The 23,843-nt window shown below is 46.8% G+C and overlaps 2 protein-coding genes across 4 annotated transcripts in view; both read left to right on the top strand.

Annotated features, from left to right (window-relative positions):
* FOXM1 (forkhead box M1) overlaps positions 1-7,249 on the top strand; it is a 114,034-nt gene extending 106,785 nt beyond the window's left edge. For 2 of the 3 annotated variants that reach the window (XM_087814478.1, XM_016215228.2), the window contains exons 4-9: positions 30-221; positions 1,090-1,218; positions 1,881-1,925; positions 2,566-2,635; positions 2,813-2,988; positions 5,250-7,249. In XM_087814478.1, coding sequence (XP_087670604.1) covers positions 30-221; positions 1,090-1,218; positions 1,881-1,925; positions 2,566-2,635; positions 2,813-2,988; positions 5,250-6,275 — 1,638 coding nt within the window. In that variant the 3' untranslated portion in view covers positions 6,276-7,249. The remainder of the gene's footprint in view (positions 1-29; positions 222-1,089; positions 1,219-1,880; positions 1,926-2,565; positions 2,636-2,812; positions 2,989-5,249) is intronic. The other variant, XM_087814479.1, reaches the window with a different exon arrangement.
* Positions 7,250-7,848: 599 nt separating this feature from the next.
* Positions 7,849-12,475, top strand: TEX52 (testis expressed 52). Its single transcript, XM_087813861.1, has 3 exons — positions 7,849-7,920; positions 9,265-9,815; positions 12,181-12,475. The coding sequence occupies exons 1-3, from the start codon at positions 7,849-7,851 to the stop codon at positions 12,473-12,475; spliced, it is 918 nt and encodes a 305-aa protein (XP_087669987.1).
* The last annotated feature ends 11,368 nt before the right edge of the window (positions 12,476-23,843 follow it).

The following is a 23,843-nucleotide window of genomic DNA, read 5'->3' as shown; positions in this document are numbered from 1 at the left end:
CTCCCCCTCTGGTTTCTTACATCCTTCAGGTTGAGGATCCCCCAGGAGCATCAACGTCCTGGCAGGACTCTGTGTCTGAGCGGCCCCCGTACTCTTACATGGCCATGATACAGTTCGCCATCAATAGCACCGAGAGGAAGCGCATGACCTTGAAAGACATCTACACGTGGATCGAAGACCACTTTCCATATTTTAAGCACATGGCCAAGCCAGGCTGGAAGGTACTGTGTTCCATAACAACCCAAGTTGAGGTCACTCTGGTCCAACAATTTGTCTACACAGATGTGCAGCACTCTGAGGGAGTATTAATGCAAAAGATGCTAGAACTCTAAACAATTGTATCTTTTGGATTATGAATTGATCCTGCTGAATCCAGGCAAAATTATCAATAAGAACTCTGCAGCCACTTCACCTATCACTAATTAAGGTTTATCGTGACTCTTCAGTGTAGCACTAAGCCCACTTTTGTGCTACATCGAACAGCAGCTGGAGTGACTAAGTAGTTTTCTGAAAAGATCTTTTAAAAACAATAGTGTCTGTGAGCCTCATGATTCACCTCCTCTAATGTCACATAATATTTCTAGAAGGCAGAGATTTCCTCTTCGTTTTATTCGCAGGAACAGAGATGCCTGGGAGTCACTAGCTCACACTACAATGTCAGAGCCACAACTCAGGTCCTTTGACATACTAATTCTAAGCCAAAGGCTTTTTGTTTTGTTCTCCCCACAGTAGAACTTTTAACTTCACACTCTTACCTCAACTAAATTTCCTAGTTTCTTATTTCTTTACTCGCCTATCTTGCTATTCATTGTTGCTTCACAGTCTCACTCCTCTTTTCTAGCCCTTGACAGCTATCCAGGTCTTTTCTTTAACACCATCCTAAGAAATGGCACTGGCCTTTATCCCCATAGGATAGATGGGTTTGTGGCTGAGGTGGATGGCTCTGCAGTGTGGAGATCAGGGAGTTGGACACTCTACAAAGCCTGTGCTGGGTACAGTGGGCGAGGCCTGAGGCTGATATCCCCTCAGGAAACATCGAAGATGATGTTTCTGAAGCTAAAGTAGCTGATAACTGGTTGTCTCTTTCAGAATTCTATTCGCCATAACCTTTCTCTCCATGACATGTTTGTTCGGGAGACGAGTGCCAATGGCAAGGTCTCCTTTTGGACCATTCATCCCAGTGCCAATCGCTACTTGACCTTGGACCAGGTGTTTAAGGTGAGTGTCCTGGTTTCTTCTAAATGGGGCCAGAGTTGGGGGTTGTAATATCCATCTCAAAAGGAAACAAGTGGTCCTTGTGATGATCTTATCTGATCTGGGGAGAGTTAGAAGCCAGCCAGCCCACAGGTGATTTGCATAAAACTCACTGAATTAAGTACAGTTGACAAATACCAAATGATACACTTTAGTACTAGACCACACCATAGAGAGGACTGCTTGGATCCAAATAAGAGGACTTTCCAGGGCAGTGTTTCCCTAACTGCCCTGTGGATAAGAACTGCCTGGGATGCTTGTTAAAACACAGCTTCCCAAGCCCCTTTCTTGGGGCTTCTGATTCAATGGGTCTGGGATGGGTCCAGAAATATGTACTTTTAACAAGCATCTCAGGTGGTTCTTCCAGAGAAAGTCTAAGAAACCTTGTTTTTTAAAAGCCCTTCTTTAGGCTAGAGATCAGAAACTGAGCCAGCAGAACAACTCTTCAGAAGTGATTGTTTTGGGATTTCAGAGTACCCATAACCATTCTGCTGGGAGGGATAATTGTCGAGGGTGGCCCTCAGCATCAGGCAGGAATAGGTGCTTTTCCCATGAGGTCAGGTTGATTGACCATGCTGGTGGTAACTTCATCTCATTTCTTTCCCACAATGCCTGACCACCACCAGCCACTGGACCCAGGGTCTCCACAATCGCCCGAGCACTTGGAATCAGTAAGATTCTTTCCCTCTGGCTCGGGGCTTGGCCTTGTTTTCCTTTCACTGCTCAGCATGGCTTTAGTGGACAGGGACAAGACTTATCAGGGGAAGGAAGCCTGTGGTTGTGTGACTGCTAGCCCTAAATGCAGAGTACCCCGAGCTTCTGGAGTGAGGAAAGTTGTGACTGCCACCTCATCTCCCCAGAAGAGGGCTCATGCCCACTTCTCCTTCCCCTCACATGGGCATCATGAAGGTGCACTGAGCAGAGGGGATGTGGCAGGAGGACATGCCACGGGCTTGGTGCGAGACAGCAACCACGGTGCATGGCATAGATCTGTCAGGCAGCAGTGTTTTCTCTCACTTTCGTCCTGGCTTTTCTTTGTCACTCATAGAACTACATGTCTTAGCATGTGGGGGTGGTGAGGACACATTGATGCGGTGCTGGGACCTGTCACCGTACATCTGTGTGCTGTCCACCTTCCCCACTAACCAGAATTGGTGGCAGTGCTCACCTGCATCCTCCCAGAGCAGCTTTGGTTTCTGGGCTGTTGGTTAGCTCAGTGCATGGAACCAGAACAGCTGGTGGGTTCTCCCGCCTTCTCCCCCAGCCTTATTAACCCAGGTTTCTTTCTCTCTTCCTGTCTGCCACACACAGCAGCAGAAACGACCCAATCCTGAGCTCCGCCGGAATGTGACCATCAAAACTCAACTCCCACTGGGCGCACGTTAGTATGGGAGTGGGGCCTCAGACCTGATTCTTATTCTGGGGGCATATCTTTAGGGGATCAGGCTCTTGGATTCTGTGCCTAGCTCAGATTTGAGCCCAGAGGAGAGCACAGCTTCTGGGATTGAGAAGGGGTATGTCCCTGGACCCGTACCCCTCATCTCCTATTTCCTCCTAGGGCGGAAGATGAAGCCATTGCTACCTCGGGTGAGCTCATACCTGGTACCCATTCAGTTCCCAGTGAACCAGCCACTGGTGTTACAGCCCTCGGTAAAGGTGCCATTGCCCCTGGCAGCTTCACTCATGAGCTCGGAGCTTGCCCGCCACAGCAAGCGAGTCCGTATTGCCCCCAAGGTGAGTGGCTTCTGTTTTCCTCTAAGGATTAAGTGCATTGGACTTACATCTTGCCATTGCACTCTACTAAGTGTTCCTTGAATAGCTTATAAGTAGAGTTGGGTAGACAGGCATAAAAACAAGGGAAAATTTAATAACATTATAAAAGTTAAAAAGGAATTTGGATTACGATGTAAGTGTTTTCAGAAGGCCCATAAATACCAGATGAGTGTATAAGAATTCAGACAAGGCCATTATGATAGATGGGCTGGGATGGTTAAGGAAGAGTTTTCAAAAGCAGTAGATCTTAGAAAGAAGTGAATTTGGGTAAACATGTGAGCAGAGAGAGTATGGAGGCAGGAAATGCCAGTTTGTACCTTGTAATAGTGGAATGAACTGGTCAGTCTAGCTCAGGGTTTCTCAGCCTCCATAATATTAACATTTAGGGCTGGATAATTCTTTGCTGGGGGATGAAGGGGTGCTGTCCTCTGCACTGAAGGATGTTTAGCAGCATCTCTTGTCTCTTCCCGCTAGATGCCAGGAGCATTGCCCCCTCCCAACCTGGGTGAAAATTAAAATGTCCCCAGATGTTGTCAAATGCCCCCTATGGGGGCAGGGAGGTCGCCCCTAGTTGATAAGCATCATTGGTCTAGTTTGAGAGGAGGATAAGTTAAGACTATATTTTGATGGGCAACCAAGTCTGGACCTAACCCTCTAGAGAAGTTTTTGTGAGCAGGAGCTGATCTGTAACAAAGTAGGCAAAAGGCTCCACCCCCTTCACTGAGATGGAAACAGAATGGGCTCTGGAGTTTAGAGACTTGGCTTTGCCTTTTTTTTAATTATTTTTTAAATATACATAAAATTATACATACCACCATATATAATTTTACATATATGCATTAATATGATTGTCGCATGTATATTGTTTTTGTTTTAATGAAGTCTTTTCCTCCTTTTTCTTTTTGTTTCCCCTCCCCCACCTTTACCCACATCACCCCTGCTCCTCAAATAACCCATGTTAACAATTTACTGTTTTCTTTCATGTTTTATCCATGCTTAGTATAATAGACATACACATATAGCCATAGCCATTTTTTTATTGTTGACAGTATTACAGATGTCCCCCATTTTCCCCTCCTTTGCCCCCCTCCAACCAGCCCCCATATCCATTTTATATATACACACACAACACACAGAACATTGAAAATGGGATTATATTACAAATACTTTTCCGCCTCAAGGAAATTCTAAGTCACTTGGCATAGCTCTAATTCATTGTCTTTTAATGGTCACATAATATTCCATGATGTGGTTGTGCCATAATTTTTCCAACCATCCCACTTTTATGGGCACATTTTGTTTCTAGTATTTTTTCCCTATGAACAACATTGCAATAAATATCTTTGCAAGTATTTTCTTACTAGTGCTTTTATTTCTACGGGATAGAGTCCCAGACATGAGATTACTGAGAAAAGAGGTATTTTAAATTTTACTAAATATTGCTAGATTGCTTTCCAAAATATCTGTGATAATTCACATTTCCACCAGCAATATATGATAAGACCTGTGTCTTGCTAGCAATTGGTATTAACCTTTTTAATGTTTGCCCATCTAATGTGCATAAAATTATTTCATCTTCCTTTGCTTATCAGTAAGTGTGAGCACCTTCTTGTTATGTTTGTTCCCTTGAGATTGTTCACTGTGAGATGTTTATTTATGGATGTTGCCTATTTTTTATAGGGTTTTGTTAATTGTGCCAATTCATTTTATTGAAATGTTAACCTTCTGTCTTTTAGGCAGAAGATTTTTTTTTTTTAATTTGTTATTTGTTTCTTAACTTGGTTTATGGTTTCTCTTGCCACAGTAAGATTTTAAATTTTTATATAGTCAAATATGTCTCTCTTCTCTCTTACAGCTTCTGGGTTTCCAGTCTTGATTAAGAAGGTCACCCCCACCCTCAGATTGTACATATAGTCTCCTAGATTCTCTTTCAGGATTTGTATGGTTTAATTTTTCTTTTGTCTTTTATATGATATAAAATAGGCATTCAATTTTATTTTTTCTTAGCTGGCTACTAATTATGCCAGCACCATATTAAATTGAACTGTCACCTTCATCATATATTCTCATATTTAATAGTTTTTAAGACTTTAAAAAGGCAAAGAGAGGATTGGTAGCAGCATGTCACTTATTTTAGTCATCATCTTGTGTCCTGCCTGGTGACTGGGTTGACTCTCAAGCTTCAAGAGCTCCCTTTCACCTTGTGTCTGCTTCCCTTTCAGGTGCCGCTAGCTGATGAGGGGGTAGCCGCCCTGCCCACTGTAGGGCCAGTGAAAGAGGAGAAATTCCTGCTTGGAGAAGGGCTGTCTCCTCTGCTTCCAGTTCAGTCAATCAAGGAGGAAGAAATACAGCCCGGGGAGGAAATGCCACACTTAGGGAGGCCTGTCAAGGTGGAGAGCCCACCCCTGATAGAGTGGTCCTCACCGTGCCCATCTGTCAAAGAGGAGCTGTCTCAGTCCTGGGAGGACTCCTCCCACTCTCCCACTCCAAGGCCCAAGAAGTCCTACAGTGCGCTCAGGTCCCCAGCCCGGTGTGTCTCTGAAATGCTCGTGATTAAACGAAGGGAGAGGAGGGAGATGAGCCGGTCTCGAAGGAAACAGCACCTGTTGCCTCCCTGTGTGGATGAGCCCGAGCTGCTCTTCTCAGAGACCCCCGGGACTTCAAGGCGAGCCACAGAGCTCGCTCTCCCTTTAGAGCCCTCTGTGCCTGCCTCCCAGTTTGAGTACTCCCAGGAGGAGGGAGGACCTTTTAAGACACCTATTAAGGAGACGCTGCCCATCTCCTCCACCCCGAGCAAATCTGTCCTTCCCTTGAGCCCTGAATCCTGGAGGCTTACACCCCCAGCCAAAGTTGGGGGGCTAGATTTCAGCCCAGTACGAACCCCACAGGGTACTTTTGGCCCCCTACCTGACTCCCTGGGACTGACAGGTCTTAGTACCACCCCACTGAAAAGTATCCCCCTCTTTGACTCACCCCAAGAACTCCTCAATTCTGAGCCCTATGACCTCAGCTCTGACCCCTTCAGTGGCTGTTACCCCTCAGATGTGGAAGTCCCCAAACCAGACTACCAAGAGCCACAGGTTGCCAGCCTTTCAGCCAACCGTTCCCTGACAGAAGGCCTGGTTCTGGACACAATGAATGACAGCCTGAGCAAGATTCTGCTGGACATCAGCTTCCCAGGCTTGGAAGAGGACCTGCTGGGCCCTGACAACATCAACTGGGCTCAGTTCATTCCTGAGCTGCGGTAGAGACCTGAACTTGCCCTTGCTGCTCAAGCTGTTCACTCTTCTTTGCAGTCATGTGGCTGGGCCATCCAAGGCACCTGAGTACAGACAGCAAGCAGGGACTGTCCACCTTCTAGCTCCACCTTGCCTGGTTATGCCAGGGCAGACATCAGGCTACAGCCACCACTGGACCCTCTGCAAGCATCGAGGCTCTGGTGACTGGACTCTGTGCCACCCTTTGCTCCCCTAAAGAATCTGATGCCTCACTCTCCCTGCCAGAGCTGAAGGGTGGGCATAGCAGAAACAAGGATGAAAAGATTAGGAACTCCTAAAACTGTTGGCTTTCTGTGCCCAGCAGTTTCACCTTCCCTGTTCTTTGCAGGGTGTCCTTGTAAATAGTGTACATGCTCCAAATTATCTTCTAATTTTAAATGTAAGTTTATTTCCTTAGATCATTTTTCTACAGACTATCAGAAGGTGGGTAGGATGACAGGGGTTTCAGATGCTTCTGTTCCTTGCTTTTCCTACGGAAGTGGGCACCTGTAGTGCATGGTTTCCCCCATGCCCAAGGTGCCTGCCTCAAGGGTTCTTTATACTAGGCACCCACACAAGCAGATCTCCTTGCCAGTGCCCTTCTTATTGCACCTCCCTCCCACTTCCCCATGTTTCCAAGAAGAAATCCTGGTAAAAACATCTCTTATAATGTGTGAGGAGTTGAATTAGGGTTGGGGGGTGGATGCATCTGAAGCAAAGAGTGTGGGTGCCCAGATATGTGCCCATGTGATATTTCTCTGATAATGCCCCTAATCATGCCAGAGAGACTAACACTGGTGAGAACTTGGGCTGAGGCTTGAGAAGCCTAGAGGACCCCGACCTACCTGGCTTCCTTAGCTTGCACTGCAGCTTTGCAAAGAGCCACCCTAGGCCCCAGCTGGCCACATGCATGTAAGCCAGCTCAAGAACACTACTGTAACTACTCAATAAAATCCAGGGTGTAAGTGTTGGTCTCTGTGGTGTGTTGGCGTCCCGTCACTAAGGCATAAGGAGGGATTGGGAAGGGAAATGGGTGATGAAGAGGGGCAAGCAAGGTCTGAAGCCAACATGAAGCACTTGAGAGTGCAAAGTGCTTTAGAATGGACCACCTCCCCCACCCTGCACAGGCACACAGCCTTTCTAACAGAACTTGACAGCTTTCCCAATACTGGTCCTGCACATCCCGTCCCTACTAAGGGGAAGGAGTACATGGCAGAACTCCCAGAACATTAGGAAAGGGTGAGCCCAGTTATAGGTACCTCATGACCACCTTTACCCCCACCCCAAGGCCTGAAAGCCAGCCTTGTCCTGCCTTTCTCCTCAGCCCTTCCTAGGCCAGTCCCTCCCCAGAAGAGCTCCCATTACCATCTTTTGCAGTCAGAACTTGTCTCATCCCTCATCCCGGGCTGTCTCACCTGAAGCAGCCAGGGCCAAGGGACTGATGAGCCCTCCTCCCTGAGGCACCACCCAGGAAACATCACCATAGCAACCCACAGCAAACAATGAAGCCAGTAAGGTCTTTCCTACAAAGCTGCCCCTCCTAGCAATCAGACCCAGAAGAAGAATGGCCTGTAACCCAGGAAGATCACCCAGAGGGCAGAGTAATCCATCCCATGCCAGAGAACATTTCCTGCAGGTAGGGGCAGGGACCCATCTATGAGGCCTACCTTTTTTACTCCACTGAGCTAGTGGCTGTCCCCCTGGGGTGGGTCATGCTTTCTCCATGGCAGCAGATTTCCCAGCCTGTGAACTCCCCGCTGTCTTCCTCCCTTAGCCCTATGGTGCTATGTTCACTGAGCTCAAAACAGAGAAGAGATGCCTGGTTATTACAACTGGACCAACCCACTGGGTTGGTCACATAGAAATGATTTAGGGGAGAAAACCCCTCAAGAAAGGACCTAGTGCCTGCTCTCCCTCTCAGGAACACACCTGCACCTTTCCTTTCCCCTTTCTTCCCCCCAGGAGCATTACTTCTGCCTTTCTCCTAAGCTCCAAGGGCCCTTCTACCATCTCTGTAACTTTCTAAATAAACTTGCTTTTATAACCTGAAAAAAGAAAGAGAGAGAAAGAAGAAGGAGGGAGGGAGGGAGGGAGGGAGGGAGGGAGGGAGGGAGGGAGGGAGGGAGGGAGGGAGGGAGGGAGATTAAACGGGAATTTTTGGAACCAGAAAAGTCCTAGGAGTGGACTGGAAGGAGAGGCATTTTCGAAGAGCATACTATAATTAGTGCAGACAAATGGCCGGAGTCCCAGCTCTGCTGCTCACTCCCTTGGCACTCTGGGTGAGTTATTTACTGTGTCCTGCTTTTTGCATCTTTGAGATGAGGACCATAACACTGCTCATAGGGCTGTGAAAATTAAATGAGATGTGGATAAGTATTTAGCACAGTGCCTACATATTTGCTACTGTTTATTTCACGGTGGTTGGGACACAGAAAAGGGAAGGGACAAACAGATGCTTTCTGTACTTGTATTTTAATGAGAACGGCAATGCACCAACGACAGGGAAATGAGTAATAGGAGGAGTCTGGGTAGAGAAGCCCCAGGCTCCATTCTCTGGAGACACGTTTCTCTCTTACACTTGGCTTGGTAAAAGGCGTTTCCCTCAGGATTTCCTCAGGCCCGACGTGCCCTGTTAGGAGTCTGAGTTCCTTGGCAGGAACGTGGGGGCACCGGAATGAAGAGGATGGGCGAAGGTAGGGAGCAAAGAACAGGAAAATTCAAATTGAGGGAAGAAGGTGGGAAATCACCCCCAAGCCTGGTAAATGGAAAGACAACAAAAGGTGAACGAACAGTCCATGAGAATAATTCAGAGCCATCATAACTGCCGGCGGGCAGGGCAGGGATGGAGACACGGCTCCCTGCCAGGCCACCAGCTCCTGGGGGGAGTAAGGTCTGGAGGCGGCTGGCAGCTTGTTTCCTCTGGAGCTGCTCCTGGGAAGGAGAGGCAAAGTGCCCCCAGGCTCCCTGTGTCTCTCCCTAGATGGTCCTGGCCAATGAGTCCCTCCCCGACAACCACACATGGGCGCAGCGTGAATTTCTCCTCCCAGATGAGCCCTGCGATTTTCCTGGCTTCACCCGGCAAGCCTACCACCAGCTGGCCCTGAAGCTGCCACCCTGCACAGACATGAAGTCCAAGGTGCGCCACCGACTAATCCACCCTTGGAAAGATGAAGTCACGCACACGTGGGGCTTTCACACGTGGCTTGACGTGGGGCGCTTGCCTGCCACCTTTCCCACCAGGCCTGACAGATGCTATGACAGCAATGTCTGGCGCTGGCTGACGGACTACAGGGCCCACTGCCGCCCTCCAGCAGGGCCCTGCATCCCCCCTCCCTCCTGGATGGGTCGAAACAGCCTTCTGACTTTCATCAACTGTACTCCTATCTTCTTGGACAAGAACAGGAAGAAACAGGTGATTTTCAGGACTGTGAAGGAACTGAGAGAGGTGGAGAAACTCAAGCTGAGGAGTGAAGCCAGGGCACCTCCACTCGACACCAATGGCAACATCCTGCCCCCAAAGAATTTCAAGAAGTAAGAGGCACTCCTTCCTCAGGGAGCTCACCCACCTCCCCATGTTCAGGTGACCTCTCCCTCTCTGATTCCTGTTTCTCATATCTGATTGGTACTCTAACTTTCCCACCTCTGGTCATCTGAAAACTAAACTCTTTTCTGACTGTATCTGGAGAGAAGGGATGGAGGCAAGGGAAGCGCAGCCAGGGGAGGGGCTCAATTATTTAACTAAAAATTAGGAAACACAACTATGTACTTAACATGTGCTATAGGCCCTGGGGATACAGAGAAATGTCATTCAGCCCCTGCTCTTGAGGAGCTTACAAAAGGCAGATACCTACATGCATGCTTGGAAAGATAGCTATGAATGCAAACTCCCATATGCTAAGTGCTAAGTGTGAGACAGAGAGTGGGTGTTGCAGGATGTCAGTTATTAATGGAAAGAGCTGAGAGCTGGGGTTAGAGGCTTGGATTAAAGTCCAGACCGTGTCACTTTGGTAAATTGCTTAGTTTTTCCAGACTCAATTCCATCCTTGATAAAGTGGGGACGGTAAATGCCATGCCTACCTTAACAGGTGAAGATAAAATGGGTTAATGAATATATAGAAACACCAAACAAAAAATACAGTAGATGTTATTACAGAAATTCAGAAGAGGGAGGGAGGGGTTGCTGTGGGCCGGAGCATCCCCCCAGGAAGACCTCATGAAGAAATGAATGAAGGCTAAGACTGTAGGAAGACTTCAGAAAGACAGAGAGGAGGGGTTGGAGGGCTGACTGGCATGAGCACAGACAAGAGTGCAAAGGAGTCATTGGAGACCCTTAAGCCCCCCCCACCCCCCACCCTGGGAACTCACGGATATCGCCATGCTGGGTCCAGTGCAGGCACTGGGCATGAGTGGCAGGAAAGGGAGAGAGGAATGAAGATAGAATGTCTTAAATTCTGATCCCATGGGATCAACAGAGGCATTGAGGGGTAGGAGGGGGAGGCTGTGATTTGTTATCTTAAAAAAAAAAAAGCCAACCGTTGGTGATTTTTAGAGATTATGCAGGACCTTGGCTTCTCTCTACTGTCCCTGCAGTGAAGATCATTGATAGCTAATATGTGCCAGTACTAGGCATACAAAGGTGAGGGAGGCTTAGATCACTCCTCAAAAATATTCCATCAGATAGTGCCAGACGTTCCATCATTCCTCTTAAACAGCCCTGAAAGGGGGTAAAGTAAATTGTTAGAATTACTCCAGATCCATGAGAGAGCACATTCTGAGCATGAGAGGCCCAGAGGATTTCAGACAAGGTCTGAGCCTCAAGGTACTCGTGGTCTTGCTGGGAAATAGAACATTTATATATAAACCCAGCCATTGTCAACTCTGGTAATGCATCGGAATCACTGGGCCTCTGTAGAAAAATGTTGAGGTTTGAGCCCCACCCAGGAGATTTTAACTTACTTGGCCTGGGGGGGCAGCCTGGGCATGGTGTGTGTGTGTGTGTGTGTGTGTGTGTGTGTGTGTGTGTGTATTTAATTCTCACCTGAGGATGTTGCTTTTCAGAGAGAGTGGAAGGGAGAGAGGGAAACACCGATGTGAGACACATCGATTGGTTGCCTCCTGCATGCACCCTGACCAGGGCTAGGGACGAGCCTGCAACCGAGGTACCGGGGTATGTGCCCTTGGCTGGAATCGAGCCCGGGACCCTTCAGTCCACGGGTCGATGCTCCAACCACCGAGCCAAACTGGCTAGGGCTGGGCATGGTATTTTTGAAAATCTCCTGAGGATGATTCCTCTGTGTGGCCAGGCCTAAGAACCTCAGGTGTGAACTGAAGACAGCAAATGGGCTACCTGCTGAATCAGGTGCAAAGCCTGCTGAGCCACAGGAAACTGGTCACTATTCAACTGTGGTTTTTAAAAAGTAAATTTCTCACTGTTGAAACTAATACTACAGGCCTATAGAAGAGGGAGCTATCAGACCAGGTGTGGGAAGGCTGCAGGTGAGAGCAGGAAAGGCTCTTGGGTAGCGTCACACTAACCAATGACGAGAAGGAGCACGTGTGCTGTAATCACCCTTCTTCCCAAGGGCCCCGAGTTAGTGGAGGAGGTGGGACTTGAAGAATAGTTAGAATCTGGGTAATGGTATTACCTACAGTATGTCAAAAGGATGGAAGATTGACCAGCTAAACACAATTATTTCAGCCTAATGCAAAGACACACACAGGGTACAGGCCATTTGGAGTAGATCAATATAATATCCAATTGAATAAGAGACAGAGGGATTCCCTGCAGCCTGATTGCTCATAGCTTATGGAGGGCTGCAACGCGCGCTCCCTTCCACCATGCCTGATCTCTCCTTTGACCCCCCTGTTCTTTCCACACCCTCGCCCCCTCCCACAGGTACCCGCACATCTCACCTGGGGGAAGGTTTGAACCCCTCGGCCTCCAGCTTCTGCCCAACCCACTTCCCAGTGATTTTACCAGGAGCTGGCCCTGCCCGAACCCTCTGCCTCATTACCAGGAGAAGGCGCAAAAGCTGGCCTTGCTGCCAAGTGCACCCCTGAGCCAGGACCTCGTGAGGAATTACCAAACCCTGATAGAGGACCGCATTGCCTTGCCCCTCTACCATCTCTCCAAGGCACAACCCAGCAAAGCCTTTCCAAGGAAGAGAAAGAGAAGACCTGGACACACCTAGAAAAGCCTCCAGATAGGTGGGAACCACGGTGGGCACACATACCCCTAGGCTCCAGTGTACTTAACCAATGTACCTTAAGCAAGAAGCCTTTGGGGTGGCTGAAGGACTCTGCTTCTGCAGAACAGAGCCTCTCCACCATCTCCCCAACTTCAAGCCACCTTTGTAGCCCAGGCTCCTCAACACTCTACTGAAACTCTAAATTGTTATGTCTTCCTTGGAGGACTCTCTTATAGCAAGTGGGAGGACTGGGGGGGGGGGGCAGGTAGAGCAGGAAGAACAGAGGGGGGTTCCGTTCCTAGAGACAGAATGAGGAGAAGGGAGGAAGAAGGTGTGTGTGTGGGGGGGGGGGGGGCACTGTAAGAAATGTGGGTAAGAAGTTACCTCCACTCCCATAGCCCACTGGAACAAGGCTGGGATTGGTCAGAGTACAGAACAGTTTTTAGGTAAAAATAACCTCAATTCCACCCCTCCATGGACCATTTGATGTCTGGACAAAGACCAGAAGCAACTCGGCTGGGTTGCAGGCCCTACACAGGGTTTGCGGGAGCAGAGGTCAAGCCAAGGCTGGTGCCAGAGGATGGAAGAGCCAAGTCAAGGCTGACCAGGCCTCCATCGAGGGACCGGAGTAGAACAAGGTAGAGGTCAGAGTGGTTCCCTTGGAGCATTACGTTAGGGCCTTGGGCCTGTGTGTTGCAGATGACCCCAGATTCCTCATCTTTTACAATGGGGTACCAGGGACAAGTGGCCTAAAGTGGGAGCAGGCAAAGCCTATCAGTCAGGAAGGTGCTGACCCAAGCTGGGTGGAGGTTTGGGGTGGGGTGGGGGAGCTGCCAAGGACCTAGTGGGAGGTGGCAGTGGGGAGGCAGTTAGGAGGCTGCTAAAGAGAGAACCACCTCACCTCTTCTTGTCCCCATCACATCCCAAGTTGGTGATCTTCCCCAGCTGGGCTTCTCTGGGCCTTCTGCCCACTGCCTCTTTGTCTCCACTTTTCTCAAGCCCTGCAGGCACCAGGGAATCAAAACATCACCAGGGTTCCAGCCCTGGTTAAACAGCCACTAACCAGCTATGTGACCTTCAGGAATGTCGTTGTTCTCGTCAGGCTTTCAGTTTTTTCCCGTGCACCTAGGAGTCACTAGGGTAAAAATTAGAGGAATAAATAAAATCACATAAGTGAAGTGCCTGCAAAGTGTCTGACACATTGTAGACCATCCATAAATAAAGCTATGACCATTATTTCTGGGATAAGAGTAATAAATGGATGGAATATTACTCATCCATAAAAAGGAAGTACTAGCCCTGGCTGCGTAGCTCAGTTGGTTAGAGCATTGTCTTGAGACACCAAGGTTGCAGGTTTGATCCCTGGTCAGGCACATACAATAATCAACCAAAAGCCCTGGCCCGTGTGGCTCAGTTAGTTGGGCATCCTATGCACCAAGAGGTGGCTGGTTTGATTCCAGGTCAGGGCTCACGCCTGGGTTGTGGGCTCAATCCCCAGTAGGGGATGTAGGAGGCAGCCAATTGATGTTTCTCTTTCTTTCCCTCTCCCTTCCTCTCTTTTTTAAAAAAAATCAATAGAAAAACATTTAATTACAAAAAAAAAAAAAAAAAGCAACCAATGAATGTATAAATAAGTGAAACAAATCGATCTCTCTCTTTCTTCCTCTCCCTTCTTGTCTCTCTAGGATCAATAAATTTTTTTAAAAAAGGAATGACATACTGATTCATGCTACAATGTAAATGAAACTTGGAAACATCATGCTACATGAAAGCCAGAAAAGGCCATCTGTTGTATAATTCCATTTATATGAAATACATAGAATAGTGTATCATAGAGACAGAAGGTAAACTGATAGTCTCCAGGTGCTGGGGGAGGAGAGAATGGGGACTGGCTGCTTAATAGGTTCAGGGTTTTCTTTTGGGGTAATGAAAATATTTTGGAACTAGATAGAAGTAGTGGTTACACAACATCATGAATGAATGAAATGCCATTCATTAAAGTTGTGTACTTTAAAATGGTAATTTTGATGTGTATTTCATTTCAACTAAACATAATTTTAGCCCTGGCTGGGTCAGTTGGTTAAAGCGTCATCCCCATATGCCAAGGTTGTGGGTTCAATCCCCAGTCAGGGCGCATACAAGAATCAAGCAATGAACGCATAAATAAATGGAAAAATAAATTTATGTCTCCCTTTTTCTTTCTCTCTCAAATGAATAAAACATTTTTAAAAATAACAAAAATTAAAAAATAATGATTTTAATAAATAGGGTGTGTGTAGAATTTCCAAATTTCCTTGTAGTTTCAAATCTTTGATTCTATTCAACAGCCCTTCTCTTTGCCACCTTTCTCCATGGCATGTGTGTGGGGTGGGTAGAGAGGAGCCGGGGCAAAGGAGAATTTCCTGACTACTCCAGGGAAGTGCTGGGGCTCGGGAAATATACTCATTCTCCCCACTTTGGATTAGGAATGATGGTAGAAAGGGGGAGATCCCTTTACCAAGGATTCTAACATGTAAGAGCTTAGTAGGCCATTAGAAAACAAGTCACACCCTGTCAGTATTTAGACAATAAACCAAGGCACATTGGAGAAGTGACTTGCTCCAAGCCACAAGCACAGGCAATCCCTGGCCTCCTGGTGGTAGAATAGGAGGCACAGGGCTGTGAGCCAGGACTCCAGGGCCTGTGTGTTGTCCTGCTCCTCAGGCTATTTGTGCATGATGCGAGGGTTTTGTCATCTCCACAGTGAGAGTCCTGGGGGATATTTAGAAGGTTACTATGAAAACTTGAGGGGTGGAAGGAAGGAGGCCATTGCAATTCTTCAGAGAAAGCCACCTACTCCCTGACCTGGAGCTGGTAGTGAAGAGGTAAGCTGCACTTACACAGACTCCCACCTTGGCAGACTCAGGCCACCCCACAGGCTGCCGGCCTCACGTCAGGACTCCCACCCCACTCACCACTTTCCTGCTCTGCTCTCTGGACAGTGCCTCCTTCCTGCTGGCAAGTGGACTACAACATCATCAGGGGCTGTCTTGTCTAACTGCCAGCCAGAGATGCGGAAGCAAGGCTCCTGAAATTCCTGAACTCCAGTGGGCCATGGCGATCTGGCAGACAAGATTAGCATCTGTTCTATGTCCCACTGGGCCTATGGGCAATCCCCAGCTCAGCCTGCCAGCAACCATGAACACCACCCTCCTGCCCCACCCTCCTACATACCCTAATAAATATGGAGTTCTTGAAAGCCTTTGGGGGGTAGAGTTAGGGATTCCTATAACCTGGCCCTGCCTTAAAGACCTGTTCTTGCTCTAGCCAGTTTGGATCAGCGGTTAGAGCATCGGCCGTAAGACTGAAGGGTCCTGAGTTTGATTCTGGCCAAGGGCGTGTACAGGCTCAATCCCTGGACCTGGTCAGGGCACGTGTGGGAGGAAACCAATTGATGTGTGATGTGTGTCTCACATCAATGTTTCTATCTATCTACACCCCACCCCCCCCGCCCTTTCCGCTCTCTCTGAAAAGCAATGGAAAAAATATCCTAGAGTAAGGATTTAAAAAAAAAAATCTGTTCTCTCACCACAACTTTTGAAATGAAACCCCCCTGGTCCCCCAACATTCCCGGCACATCCCTCTGCAGAACATTTTGTGTTCTGCTGAATGCCACCAGCTACATAGAAGCTAATTAATCCCAGCACAGAGTCTTTCAAAACCACTTCAGGGTCAGTACCTCCCCTTCCACAACCTCATTTCTCTAAACCCGGGATTAATCTCATGAGCTTGGCTGTTGAGGCCAGTTCAGGTTCTCAAATTGCTTGGGGCCTGAGGAATGGTTGGGGGTTAGCAAATGTTGGAAGCTGTGGGGAGTGGGAAACCTCAGGAGAGATGCAGGGCCAGTCACTTGGCCAATCATGATCTTCAGTCTTCCTTTGTCATCTGTCTGTCTCCTGTCTAATTGTCATGCCTCAAAAATCCCCATTGCTGCTCCCCGAGATGACAAATCAGGGTCAAGATCCTCTCTCTAGCCTACCCCAAACTCACTTCCACTTTTCCCAGGACACTCTGGCCTTTTGTTTCCACTTACCACTGACTGGCTTGCTCAAGCCCTTTGTCTTCCTTCATGCTTCTCTTCCACCTTTGGGCTCTTTCCTAACTGTACTGTCCACTGAGCCATATATATTTATTCTTTTCATCCCACCATCTAAGTAATTGCTGCTGCCTATTATTATATTTAGTGGTTTCTGTGGCTATTCATATGGTTGCCCATCTCCGGTTAGTCTCCAGCCAACACACACACTGCAGGTCCCATGACAGACCCTCACAAGTGCCATGTGCTTGTAAGGCAATGCTGCTGCATCTTGCCGTTGTCCAGATTCCTAAGTGGAAGTTTTGATGTGGCTTCCTTTAGCCCACCATCATTTCCATTGGATATTCTCTGAACGCTGACATGAGGTATCATGACACGGCTCCTAGATGACAGTGACTTCATTAGCATGAGTACCACTAGAAAGCGGAGGTCATGTCCAGGAGTGCCAAGGGGGCAAGTCCACAGCTTAGGGAACGAGGAAGAAAAAAATGGAGAAAAACTGAAGCAAGAAAGAAAGTAAATAAACACAAGAAGAAGGAAGAGAAATGCTGACACCAGAGGACAGGCGAGATGGGAGTTTCTGTCAGAGCTCAGAAGTCCAGAATGTTTGGAAAGAGTTGGGTAACTTTGCCAGATTCTTTGAGGAAACTTGCAGGATAAAGATTAGGGTACAGGGCCCAGGGGATGAGGTGCTGGCAAATAATCCCTATGGGTGGAAGGGAGAAGGGATGAGTAGAAAGGGTGCTTGACCTTGAGTGAGTGGCTATGGCACCAGCTGGATCCTGTGAGTGGAAAAATCAGAATGGGAGCTCAGCAGGTTGGTCCAGGGGCTCATCATCTCAGTAGCTGGGGGAATAATGGCCTGTCTCCTCCTGTGTCTTCTGGAGTCCTGCTGAACAATTCATTCAACATATTTTGTGTAAGGAAAGAAAGAAGAAAGAAAGAAACAAACACAAAAACCCTACCCTGATAGAGCCTAGTGGGAAGATGGACAAGTAAACAATCAAAGTAGTGTGAGAAATAATAGATACCTGATCCAGTTGTTCTATGAGGACAAAGGGGAGGGGCATGTGTGCTCAGGCTCATGCCAGTGTATGTACAGTTCCCAAATAATAGCAAACATTTACTCAGCACTTACTATGTGGTAATGTTTTGAAAGCTTTTCATGAATCAACCCATTTAATCCTCACAACACTATGAGGCAGGTCCCATTATAATGTGCATTTTAGAGATGAGGCATAGAGAGCTCTTAAATATTTTGCTATTCTGCTTCTCATTTGAACTTCACAGCAATTCTACAATTACATGTTATTTCAGTTTTACAGATGAGGAAGTGGATTCTGAAACATTAAGCACTTCACCCAGAGTCACCTGCTTAGTAAAGGACAGTTGGAATACTTGACCAACCTTGTCTAAGTTCATTTCAGTATCCCATGTTCAGCCTATCTTCATCAGTAGAGACCAACACTTGGCCTTGGTTTTGCCATCCGTAAAACAGGAGGAAAACATCCCAGTGTCAAATATAAAAAGTTGCCCTACCTTGGTTATCTTTGGAAGATGTACCTTTAGGGGTGGAGGTAAGGGGATATATTTTCAAAATTGGCGCAGAACTTATGGGACCCTTGCTGGACAGGAGCATTCTGGAAAACAGCTTCATTCCTATCTTCAGCACATCTGGCAGGGCCAGAGGAGAAAGCCTGAAATAGAACTGGCTGCCCTTCACTCCATGGGCTCAAGGGAGCTGTTTGTGTAGCTCTGAATAACCCACTCTATGAAGAATATTATGGGAATTTCCTTATGTGGCAGCGTATCTGACTGGATGATTTTACTGTGCCAAGTGAACTCTTCTCCCACCTGACCACCAGAGATAAGAACTGGCACTATTCAGCCTTAAGGATGAACATTAAAAAAGAAAAGGTGTAGCCCGGCCAGGAGTGGCTCAGCGGTTGAGCATCGACCTAGGATCCAGGCGATTGGGGTTCGATTCCTGGTCAGGGCACATGCCTGGGTTGTGGGCTCAATCAAGGACTCTCTCATCACTGATGTTTCTATCTCTCTCTCTCCCTCTCCTTTCCTCTCTCTGAAATCAATGAAGATATATTAAAAAAAAAAAAGTGTAAAGATATTTAAAGGCAAGAAAGGTTATCATGAGGAAGGTGGGAACCAGTTTACCTCTGTCTCTGTTGTGACTTGACAAGGAGGAGAGATTTTGAACACAGCTATAGGGGTTTAGATAGGCTATAAAGAACTTCCTGTTACAGAGAAGAGATGATGGAGTAGATTATATCAGGTTTAAGGAAACAAGCTGTGAATCTACTTAGACCGGTGCTGTCCAACAGAAATATAATGGAACCATATATGTAACTTTAAACTTTTTAGTGGCCAAATTTAAAAAGTTGGAAAAAAAAAAAAAAGGTTAAGTTTAATTTTATAATATATTTTATTTAACCCAATAGATCCAAAATATTATCAACAAAATAATGTAACCAATGTAAAAATAATTAACAAGATATTTCACATTGTTTCTCATACTGTTTTCAAAATCCAGTGTATTTTACACTTATAACACATCTCAACACAGACTAGCTACATGCCAAGTGCTTAATAACCACATGTGGCTTGTGGCCACTGTATTATTGATCAGCACAAGCCTGTTAGACACCAATGGCAGATACAAGGTATAGTCTGGTTTTATCTAAGGGCAGAAAGTTGTCTAGAACAACTGAGGGTCTATGAAGGTAAAGGCCAAGAAAACCTTACTTTTTGGAACCCTTCTCAGCCTTCCTTATTGCTGGAAATATTAAGACCCACCCCCCTCCAGCAATTTCTAGAACACACTTGGCAGTGCTCTGTGTTTTCTTTCAGTAGAGAAAACCCTGAGTCCCTCAGTTCTGTCAGATTCAGTGTTTAGGAGGTGTTAACCCAGGTGGGAAGAGCACTGTGCCCAGGAGAACAAGGAAAGGCTTCCATCCTGGGCTAGACAGATAGGTCTATTCTTTCCTTACCCTGCTTCTCTGTGTTGCTGGTGTGAATAGTTGGTCACAGGAAGAGCCAAGCAGACAGAGGGGATGGAGATGAAATCTGCCTCTGTCCTGGGTGCAGAGTGTGACATAAGCACTGTCCTGGCCTAGCCTCTCTTATCTACACTATTCCAGGTTCTTTGTCTGCGACACCCCTTCTCCAGGTACCTGCGTGGCCCTCTCCCTCACTTTGTTCTCATCTCTGCACAATGCCATCTGTTCTAAAAGAGCCAAACCCAGACCTCACCGCATTACTCTCTTTCCTCTCACCCAGCTTTATTTTTCACCAGCAGTTACCATTACCTCACATTATGAATTTAATTGTTCACTGTCTGCCTTCCTTGTTAGAATGTGAACTCCATGAGGGCAGGGGCTTCATTTGGTTCACCACTACACACCCAGGGTCTAGCTCAGTGTCTGACACATTGTAGGTGCTCAATAAATATTTTTTGACTGAATTCATTCTGAAAGGAAAACTAGTTGTAATTCAGAGGAGAGTCAATATAGTGAGGGAGCCATATAGCACACCACCATTTTTCCCCATAAAATTTCTGAATTTGGATCCATTCATTTTTATGTGAACCATACGATAAAACAAGTGAGAGAAATTATAGATATTTCCCAAGCATCTTAGAAAGGAAAATCTCTGTTTCTCCTATTCTTTACAGTCCAGAATGGTTTAATATTCCTTCATAGTTAGTGTTCCTGGAAATTTTCTCCCTCTCTGTCTCATCATTAGAGTTCAGTGGTTAAAAAATAATGAGAGGCAGGAACCAAGGTGAATTACTATATTGGTAAAGACACAGACAACCCACCCTGGCCAATGTGACTCAGTTGGTTAGGCATCATCCCATGCACTAAAAGGTTGCCAGTTCAACTCCCCCAGAGGGAACATGCCTGGCTTCAGTCTCAATCCCCGGTAGGGGGCCTGCAGGAGGCATCCGATCTATGTTTTGCTCTCTCTCCCTCCCTCCCTCTCCCTTCCTCTCTCTCTAAAAATCAATAAAAAACTATTTTAAAAAAAAAGATACAGACAACCCAGCTGATGTTACAACTGGCCACAGAACATTCCCTGGCACTCTCCACCATCCTACCAAAGGGATTTCTTTAGGCCCTGACAAAGTAGAGCTCAGACTTTTGTACTGCAAGAACATTCCTGTTGCCCGGCTGGGCGTGGCTCAGCGGTTGAGCATCGACCTAGGATCCAGGAGATCGGGGTTTGATTCTGGGTCAGGGCACATGCCCGGGTTGCGGGCTGCAGCCGATCAGTGACTCTCTCATCATTATGTTTCTCTCTCTCTCTCTCCCCTTCCTTTCCTCTCTCTGAAATCAATAAAGTTATGTTTTAAAAAAAAAGAAAAAAAGAACATTCCTGTTCACCCTGCAACTTTGGGTAAAGAACAAATTTACAAAGGAAAAACCAAGGAACACAAAAAGGCAAAAGAGAGTCTCTACTCCTGAGTCCCACCAAGATGGTGAGATAGTGAGTGAGGTAGTACTAGTTTGGGTGGAAGAACACAGGGTGACTCAGCTACATTCCAGAGAATGGCATTTCCTGAGCACAAATGTTTCTTAGGGACAGACAACAAAGGCCTTATCAGACTTACTGGAGAAGAGGAACCGATGTCCCCAACCTCACCGCATCCAAATCATAAACTCCAAAGTCTTCAATTCTACACCACAGGTACGTTCAGTCTTCCCTGGAATGGAGTCTACAGGCCTAAGTGCACTTGAATCCTGAGACATCTTGTCCATGTTATCAGGCTGGCCCAAGGCAAACCTGCTAAGTGCCTAGAGTCACCTCACTCTTATTCATTGATAATATTACTCCTCCAAAAATTGAATTGATAAAGGACTCTTGAAGATATTGAAGAATTCTCAAACCTAAAGAATGAATTGCTGAGAGTAAAGTTGGAGGAGATACCTTTCAGCATTGGGGCCTGTCCTGCATCATAGTATGCAGGTCACTCACTGATCTGCCAGTGCGTACAGTTAATCCCACAGAAGCAACCACCAGAAACCAGCTCAACATGTGAATCCTCTTTGACCACTATCCCAGGCAAATGTGTGGTGGTGGTGGATGTCAAGGTGTGGGAAGGAGCTGAAATATTCCACTAAAACCAAGTCTAATTGAAGCCAGGATCTGGTGGGCCAGGGCTAGATAAACGGAATCATACTATAGTTTGGTTTCACATGTTTATCATTTCCCCCAGTGTTCTCCTTTTGGCATAATGGAAACTGAGCAAGACTTGGGAGGCTGAACACTAGGGCTTGATTCCTGTGGTTCTGCCATATAACTGAATCTTGGACAAGTTTTCCAAGTCTTAGTATACTAGTTTCCTAGGGTTATCATAACAAAGTACCACAAACTGGGTGGCTTACAGAGGAGAAATTTATTGTCTCACAGATGTAGAGGTTAGAAGTCCAAGATGAAGGAGTTGGCAGGGTTGGTTCCTTCTGAGGACTGTGAAGAAAGATCTGTTCCAGGCCTCTCTTCTGGCTTCTAGTGGTTTGCTGGCAACCCTTGGCATTCCTTAGCTTGTAGATGTATCGCTCCATTCTCAGCCTTCATGCTCACATGGTATTCTTCCTGTGTGTGTCTCTCTCTGTGTCCAAATTTCCCCTTTTAATAAGGATATAGTCATATTGGATTAGGGCCCACCTAATCCAATATGACTATGTTTCAAACAACCTGGCGTGGGGCACCCTGATAGTCCACAGCACCTTTAACTTGATTATATCTGTAAAAGTCCTGTCTCCAAACAAGATCATCTTCTCAGGTACTGGAGGTTAGGTTTTAACATATGAATTGGGTGGGACACAAGTGAACTCCTAACACATAGCTAGTTACCTTAGCTCTAAATGGGGATTGTGATACAATTCTTCCTCATACCATTGCAGCAGTTGTGAAAGTGCCTCAAAGAGGTTTGGTCCGGAGACCTGGATACTCGGTTTGTCTGAATATGCATGTGTCTTGGTGCTGTCTGGATCAGACTGTGTCCCTAGGGAGCAGGGCTCTGGTGGTGTACTCATCCTGTGAGTGTCCAACACATGTGAGCAGGTGCTTGACAAAGCATGTCGATGATGGTGAAGACAAAAGGCCAGAGAGAAAAATCTGAAGACAGATGAGCTGGGACTATAAAAAGTCTGATACTAAGAGCTGGAGAGGAAGTGGAGCCCCAGGACACCCCAACACCGCTAACTGTATTGTAAGCTGGTATAAATACTTTGGAGGGCGATTTGGAATTATGCAGAAGTGGGGAAGCAATTCCACTCCCAGGTATATACTCTAGAGAAATGCTTATACATGTCCCCAGGAGAGATGTGCAAAAAAGTTCATAGCAGCATTGGTTGGAAAAAAATGAAAACCTAAATTTCCTAAATGTGATATATTCATATAGAGGAATACTATACAGCAGTTAAAGTGAATGAACTAGAGCAATGCATATCTCATGAATGAATCCCACTAATAAAATATTGAACAAAAGAGGACAAGTTGCAGAAGAATATATGCAATAGGTCAGGCAAAGCTAAATGCTGTATTGTAAAGGATACATGCACATGTCTATGCATGAACAGTATAAAGACAAGCGTGGGACTGACAAACACCCAATTCAGGAGGGATGTTATGTAGGAAGAAGGGAAGGTGTAAGCGGAGCCTCAGCTGTATTTATAACAGTTTATTTTTTAAAGGAGATCCACAAGTAAAAAGTGTTGGTTCTTCTTTACAACTTTCTGCATGTTTGAATTATGAGATTTTCTTAAAGAGCCAGGACTGGAAGAGCCTTACATAAAACAGAGGGAGAAGCTGGGCCAACTTGAGAGGAGATTCACAGTGGCTCTTGTCACCCCTGGAACCCAGACCCCAGAGTAAATAAGCTGAAGACCCATCTGACATGCACACTGAAAGGCTGAGACCAGAAAGGTCTCCCCCGTTGAGGGGGAGGAAAGGAGGGAAGGACATTTTGACGCTGCTCCCTCTGGTTCCGAACCTAGTTATTGGCTGCAAGAACCCCAGGTAGGGGAGATGGGGGTAGGGGTGGTGGGGAGCTGCAGAGCAGCCTAGCACCCACCCCCATGGATGCACATGCCTGCATGTCCTACTCACACCAAGCACACCCACGCAGGCTGCCACCCCCACATGACACACACTGCCTTTCAAACAACCTGGCGTGGGGCACCCTGACAGTCCACAGCACCTTTACAGCCCCTCTCACGCATGCACACACTCACACACCCCTTTCACCGCCCACCCTGGCCAGGACCTCACCCTGGA

The sequence above is a fragment of the Miniopterus natalensis genome, chromosome 2 (genome assembly GCF_054644295.1).
Source record: "Miniopterus natalensis isolate mMinNat1 chromosome 2, mMinNat1.hap1, whole genome shotgun sequence".
Classification (NCBI taxonomy): Eukaryota; Metazoa; Chordata; class Mammalia; order Chiroptera; family Miniopteridae; genus Miniopterus; species Miniopterus natalensis.
The sequence above is the reverse complement of the archived record's forward strand: the minus strand, read 5'-3'. Positions and strand labels throughout refer to the sequence as shown.